Source organism: Zerene cesonia, chromosome Z (assembly GCF_012273895.1).
Source record: "Zerene cesonia ecotype Mississippi chromosome Z, Zerene_cesonia_1.1, whole genome shotgun sequence".
In the NCBI taxonomy this organism is placed as follows: domain Eukaryota; kingdom Metazoa; phylum Arthropoda; class Insecta; order Lepidoptera; family Pieridae; genus Zerene; species Zerene cesonia.
In genome coordinates, this window is record NC_052122.1 from 5618799 (window position 1) to 5626664 (window position 7866).

Here is a 7866-nt window from a genome sequence, read left to right on the forward strand (position 1 = left end):
TTCTGTGTAAACGCATGTTGGAATTTCCCTGAAAACAATTAATACATATAATTATATGAACTGTTTCATAAGAAAATAAGACAAATTAATTCCAAAGATCAAAATATAATGAATTATCGAATATTTTAATCAGTGAAATTCTAGCATCAGCAGAAATCTGCTGCTTATTATTTCCCCAATTGGTAATATGTTTTTTTATGTTCTGCTGTGCCGAAATATATCTTAATTATATAATTTTTCTCAACTTTATTTTGTACAATAAAAACGGCGTTTTATGAAGTTTTTTGTATAGAAAAATCCATTTCATAATATATTTTTTAATTAAATATTTGTAATGAAAAAAATAAACTCGCATTTATAATTTTAGAAAATTTACGGGATATGTTTATTTAATTATTAAATTGCGATTCTAAGTTTATCCCTAAAATTCTATTGTGATTTGCTTGTATCCCAATTGATGTCGTAATTCAAACCGTGTTACATTAAAATACAGTTAAATAGTAGATCAATGTGCAGTAAGCTTAATTCAATCTTGATGTTCAATGTGACTAAATGTTAGTAAAAATTAGACGTCGAGCCAAATTCAGTATGCTGTTGATCTATTTGCGCATTTTATCTAAACGTATGCAATGAAAGGAAACATCTGTTTTTGCTCGATGACTATCATCGTGTCGTTAATTACCTTCTATACTAATAACATATAATTGTATCTGATCCTATTATATCCTCATGCTTATAACCCAGTCGATTGTGAAAACAGATGACGACATTATTTTCCTGCAAAAATTGTTACATATTAAAACTATTTGGGACGCAAGTATCTAATAAATTATAAAAAATGTATTTTATTTTCAAACCTTTCGGATTAAGACAAAACGACATACCTATAAGAAAACACTTGTATCAAAATTCACCAATGTACCATTTTCATGTCGTTTCATTATGTAAAATTCAGAAATCATATGACATTGGATGCACTTTAGATTTATTTATCTATCCTTAAAAAATATTTAAATGTAACTGAATAAATAGGCTAAGAAGTTTTGAAATAAAGTCTTAGAAATACATGTTCGTTTATTTTAAATATATTAAAGCGTTTATGTATTTAAATTTGATTGAAGTGAAGAATAAAGAAAGACTCGAAAATGCCTAGAACGCAATTCATGAAATTATTATTAATTGCTTGCTCATAAATAATTAAAATGTAACCGTCCTGACGCGTTAAAGTCTTTTAACTCGACTTGGAAGTATACTAGTATTATTTTCATCGAAAAATGTGAGCAATAAGCGTACGTGACGGTAAACAATTATGCCAATAATAATTACAAAATTTATCGACGTTGATTGATTAAACAAAGTAGTTGCTTATTATTTACAATTAACATTGGTATGTGTGAATTGGTCGGTGCTGGTGCATTAGATTAGCCATCGTAGTTTATTATCTTTGTGTAAACAAGCAAGAGAGATACTTCACATCCATATCAAAACGTCGAAAGATTTGTCCGTTGAAGTCGATATCTTTATCTTAACGATATCTAGAACAGACACCAAGAGTCACATTTCTCATATATCGGTTGCGAGTTTTGTTAATAGATATGTGATTTGTGTTGGTGTTTAAAAATGATTGATTTCTACAAATTGAAGGTAATATAGTAATATGTTTTTAATGCTTCCTATTAACTGTAAATATGTAAATGATGCTTTAAACTCTTTATACTGTAAATTTGGGCCCTTAGTTTATTTCCGAAGCGCATGATTACTATATGAAGAAACATTGCTATAACTACAAAAATTTGGAGTACAGGTATTTTTCACTTATTTATTGTATACAAAAACTTTCCCTCCATTTTGATATATACATCATATATCGAAACGATTTCCTCATACATATATTTGACTCAAATAATTTAATGAAATTTAATTGCAACAACGTGAAAAGTTTATGTGTCAAGTTGAAGTGTTCAAGATTGATTAAATTACTTCACAATTATCAAGTGTTTACTTCCTCTATATAGCTGATAATTGCAGAATGAACTCGATGTGTCCATGTGATATTTTGGGTATAATTCGATTACACTGCAATAGGTATGGTTAATGTGGCCGCAAGTGCGTGTACATCTCTGCACTCTGGCCATTGCGTTCAGTTTGAACAGCACGTGGCGCATTCCTCGCGATGGCTTTCGTTTTGGTGGTGTCGCCTATGGACTGGTCTTCACAATGGCTATGCTTTTAGTAGCTTTACCAGCTGTCATACTACAGTTGGCCGTTGGACAACTAAGCCAACAGGACGCCGTTGGGGTATGGAGAGCAGTGCCTTTCTTTAAAGGTTAACCTCTTTCTTTTCAGTTGTGTTAATTCAATATTATTTCTATATACAACGTTTGGGTAATATAATATCTATTTTTAGGTATTGGATACATAAGACTCCTAATTAATTACGTTGGTGCTCTTTGTGCGATTATTTACTTGGCAGTGTCAGCTACGATTTTTATGTTCACACTAAATAATTCAATACCATTTAGTGATTGTGTAGACCTTGTGGACAATGGTGTAAGTTTATTAAAAAGTTTTAATATATTTTACTTTTAGTTGATAGTCGTTTAACTACTTATAGTTGATAGTAGTTTAATAAAATATACCTACTTGTATATATAAAAGAAAGTCGTAAGTATTAGTAATTTTACCGACAAGAACCGTCTTTCCCTAGTTTTTAACAAAATTCCTGCTCTGCTCTCAAGAAAATCCTCCGCTCTACAAATGCTAAAAGTTGAATCCTTTATTAAAACAAGAATTAATTAATGGTCAATATTGAGTATTACTTATATAGTATTATATTATCTATAATATTGTTAAGACACGTTCTAACTAATTAAGTTAAAATTACTTACAACTCAATAATCAAATGGCCTCAATGGGATTTATTAATTTCTGTTTTGATAGATTTTTCTCAGTCTAGTTTAATGAGTGCAAAAAAATGATAATATCAAAGAATAAATAACTGTGACAAACGCACAAGTCTGGTGCGTATTATTTATTCACGCAATCATGCATTGAAAACAAATAGCAAAGTTGGCATTCACTAAATACCTATAGTTTGAAATATGTAGCTCATGTTTTCATACATTTAATGTGCGAAAAAAGAAATTATGAAATTACTTTAAATGCAGGTAATTGATTTGTTTATAAGATAATAACATAAGTACACATAAATGAATACAAGTAAATTTTATACTTTTTGTACAGACAATTGATATAAGAAAAATAAATGAAATAAATAACATTATAATTATACCTATAACTACCGATACCTGGCATTCTTTTCGCTGATAGCAAATTGTTCCAGACTAGCATATATATGGGAGTATTGTGGTTAAATCTTGCAATAATTTAATGCAGTGCCTGGTTGGAATGATCTTCGTAGATATTTTACTTATCGGCATACAAACGCTGCTAATGGCAATCCATAAGAGGGGCAACTATAGGTTCTAATGTATGAACATATTGAATGTTACTGACCACTTTTGAATTAGTGTATTTAATTTATTAGAATTTTTTTTTCAAACTGAATTAACATTAAAAGTTATATTATAGGGGCAACAGTTGGAAGTAATCCAAAATGCTACGTTGTGCTTCAAGTAAGTTTTTAAATATTTAAGTATATATGTAAAATGATAAGTACGCGTGTCATGCCGACTGATCGTGAATAATTACTGTTCTTTATTTTACAGTCAGACGTTCTTTGCACCGATTAGCGAAAAGCCAGAATATTACATCGCATTAGTATTAGTAATTGTTTTTCTTTGGATACTCTTTCCTTTTCTGTAAGTATGTCATTTATACTACAAAGCTTTGTACCTTTACTTTTGGTACGGCAACAGTTTATTAAATTACTCGTCTATTCATGTTATCCGTACATATATGTAAATGTAAGTGGTTAGTGTTTATTTTATTATGTATGCCAGTGACCATAGTGGTTACGGGCAGTGCCAAAAATGTCGCGCGAAATAAACCTACCTATTGTTGATATGATATAGCGCAAATGTGTAGCTACGATTAAAAAGTATTTGCAGAGCTAACAACTTTCAACTAATATAATCTACGTATTTCTTACGTATTCCTCTGCAGCTGTAAATATTCTTAGAATGAGGAAAGAGCGGACTAGTTTGCTAAAGGAGGCAACTTTCTACAGTAAAATTATAGATTAACTAGTTTTATTTGCTCTAATATTGATGTTGTTATATTATTTGGTATTATATACCTTATAACTAACACTAACGTGTTACTAAGTGGTCTGTGCGTGTGGAAGTATCAGTTACTTAGGTAATGAATGTGACCATTAAACTGTCGATAATTTGTGCGTGCATTTAAATTGTTATTTTATTTCTAGACTATACAATCCAGTTAAATATATGAAGCGAATTTTCTACATACTGGGACCAGTCTTACCATTATTGTGGATTATCATAGCGTGTTGCATCGGAGATAAGGCTAGATTGGCTTATTTAAGCAAGCAAGGGGATTGGGCGAATTTTTTGAGACCCGAGATATGGAATATTGCTATTTCTCGAGCATTGTTAACAGCCCAAATCGCTGGAGGCTACTTAATATCCTCTGGGGATTCAATATATGCGAATTCAGACGTGGAATGGTACGTATTATGGCAGTATTAGGAAATGAACAATTTATTTTGCGTTTGTAATAACAACTCATAGGCTTAATTTAGAAACTTTGCCTTACTCGAACGTACATCTATCGCTAAACGTCGTGTTGTTATTGCCTACCATATAGTGTACATTCTCAAAATTTTATTTACGCAAAATATTATATCCGTCCAGTAATTTCTAAGCTTATGCGTTCACTCTTCCGATCCACTCTTATATTAGTACTAAAAATTTCTTTTTTAACATTAATAACCGTTTAATATGTTTTGCTTGACTGATCGAAACGTCGTGATAGTTCACCAATTAATCAGTCCATAAGAGGCAACTTTAATACCAAAACACATATGAAATACTATGAATATTTTTTTCAGGACACCGATTTCATTCGTCGGTACAAATATTGTGACAGTTTGGTTAGCTCTTATTGTATGGTTTGCTCTCGGAAGTAAAGAGAATGACTCTTCAGCTTTTGCTGTAATCGCTCAAACCTACAATATCACTGTAGTTGAAAATCTAAGGGCCGTTTGGCCCCTTCTTATTTTTGCGACATTGTTTTTATCAGGAATCATTAGCATGGTAAGATATGGAATAATAATAATCTTATGATTTCATAATTGAAATGTTAGTATTATTCAGTTTATTATATCACCTATAATAAGGCTCGTCAAATGCGAGTAGGTAGATTTATTAAGACGCCAAAATTTTATTCTATAACATACCGCTTTCATTGTAGATATATAAACAATGCGCAGATTAGTACATTGAAAATACAAACAAATAATTACTATTAATATTAAATAAAAATAATACGCTGTTTTTAGCATACACAAAATATAATTGTATTTACAGTCACGAATTGGCCATTTTGAAAGTTGCATTCAGTCAGCATTAGTCGCCGTTACATAAATAGATATTTAATTTAAAATTATTAATTTCCATTTCGGGCTGTTTCATTTTTGACCTCTTATTTCAGATATCCTTGCTATATCCAATTTATGATCGCTTACGACGAATCGGTGGATATAGATGGAGATACATATCAATATGCAGTTCATTAGTTGGTTCCGGAATGACTGCCGGTATTTTGATCGATAACTCTATGTTAACTATGATGGAAGACACTGTACTCCCGTTCCTCGTCAACTTTGCTACTATTATTGAAATATTAGCTTTTGTTTTCATATATGGTATGTCGCAGTGAAACATATTTATTCAAAGGAAATATGATAATCTGGAATAACAGTTAATATCTTGTCTTGTTTACTTTCAGGTTGGAAAGTACTTTTAGAAGATGTCGAATTTTTGGCTGGCAGAGAATTGATGAAGTTTTGGGTGTGGGGCTGGTGGGCTGCACCCGGAATTATTGTTCCATTTTTAATTTGGTGGTACATCGACAGGTTTTTCGACGATCCTATGTGGAGCCAGCCACCCTGGGACTCTTATTCACTTGTTGTAGCGACCTCAATATTTGCTCTTATTTTTATAATATTTGCAATATTTTCCGTTGCCAGACAAGTGCAGTATGATATTGTTGGGGTAATGATATTCATATTGTTTCATTATAATTATATTCTTTGCGAAATATTTGTTTATATCCTACTTATTGCTCGAGCGAATTTATTCAATTTTCCGCAATTCTGCAACTGTTTAACAAAGGAAAAGGCCTTGCCGCAAACTTAAACAAAAACAAATATTTTATGTAGATAATTATTTCTATGGTATTTATGTGCAAATTTCAACAATGATAATCGCGATAATGTTGTCTTAAATATATATATATTTTTTTTGCAGAAGTTAAAATCATCATTTAGACCCTCGCGGCATTGGGGGCCAAGAGACCCCATAGCTCACTATTATTGGCTAGCGAGGCGTGAACAGCTGGATTACCAAGGGCCCCGCTCTCGGTATCGCAGAAGGCAGTTAGGACAGTTTTCGGGAACTTCAAGTATCTTAACTATTTCTAAAATACAAGAACTCAGTAGCGGCGAATCGGCTGAAGTGAAAAGACGTTCCAACTCAGACGATTGGTTGTACAGTTATAGAAAGGATTATCTGTCAGAAATGTTTGATATTCATTACCCAAACAAAAGGCGATCAAAGTCTTTAGACTGGGCGGTTTCGCACATAATGCCGAATGAAGGATACAAGAAGCATAAAAATACGATAAGTTGCGATACCACTCCCAGTGATTCCTATGTTACCGTTGAAAATGTTCCAGCCAATACTTAGAAGACCTAAATGAAAGACATACATATTATTTTTCTCTTTTTAATTTCAATATTGTGAATGTCTAGTCACGATTATTATGAAGTAAATGTTTTAAGTACCTATCTTATAATTTATGATCTAAGTTAGTTTTGAGTAAAGTTTTGTTAGAACTAAATCTAAGATGTTGTTTTAATGAATTTTTGATACACTAAATGTAAAAAAGAAACAAATACATAAGATTAATTTTTCCTTGATAGTTATATGTTTCCCTCTTATTTTTTACATGGATAAATATTCAAAAATTCTACATATTGAATACTAATCATCTTATCGATCAATATGCATTTTTATTAGTGATGTATCAAATGTCATATTTTGAACATTGAAATCTAATGAGAATATTTCTTGGCGATGTTCGCGAATGCGACAGCGAATATTCAGTTTTGTTTGAAGACACTTTTCCAAATACAAATTATTTCGCGTTTACCAGATTAGCTACTTTTGACTCATGTATCCGTAGAAAGCGATTTTATTTATTCGAACATAATGTCCAAATATAAGCGTATATTCGTGGATGCAAATGCAAAAGCGAAAATGCGCTATATAACTAATTTGAATAATGAAATAATGAAATGTGAAAAGAAATAATGTGTACGATGCTTTGCGGAATGTCCTAAATGAGCAATACCCTTCGCGATATATCTGTTTCTTTTCCCTAAAATAACCTTCGCAAACTTTGACCACATCGCCACAAGTTTGACCAGGAAATGAATCAGAATGGCCTCATCTAGCGGGGGGACGCTACGTGACTCTTGTCCGTATCTGTGACCTTCCTTTAGGAAGATGACTGTTCTACCTTATAAGGTTTTGCCTATGCTTTGTTGATACGAGATTGCCCGATATAATATATTCCGGACATATAGCGCATGCGTCACTCGCTGCACCGAAAGCATGTCGTGAAATATAATTGCTCATTATATTTTGCCGCGACGCACAT

General features: G+C 31.8%; 1 protein-coding gene across 1 annotated transcript; it reads left to right on the top strand.

Annotated features, from left to right (window-relative positions):
• Positions 1 to 1620: 1620 nt before the first annotated feature.
• On the top strand, positions 1621 to 6983 carry LOC119835768 (sodium- and chloride-dependent glycine transporter 1-like). The gene is made up of 10 exons (XM_038360754.1): positions 1621 to 1644; positions 2086 to 2326; positions 2408 to 2550; positions 3592 to 3635; positions 3729 to 3821; positions 4388 to 4648; positions 5033 to 5237; positions 5635 to 5848; positions 5932 to 6197; positions 6453 to 6983. The coding sequence occupies exons 1-10, from the start codon at positions 1621 to 1623 to the stop codon at positions 6888 to 6890; spliced, it is 1929 nt and encodes a 642-aa protein (XP_038216682.1). The 3' UTR covers positions 6891 to 6983.
• Positions 6984 to 7866: the final 883 nt, after the last annotated feature.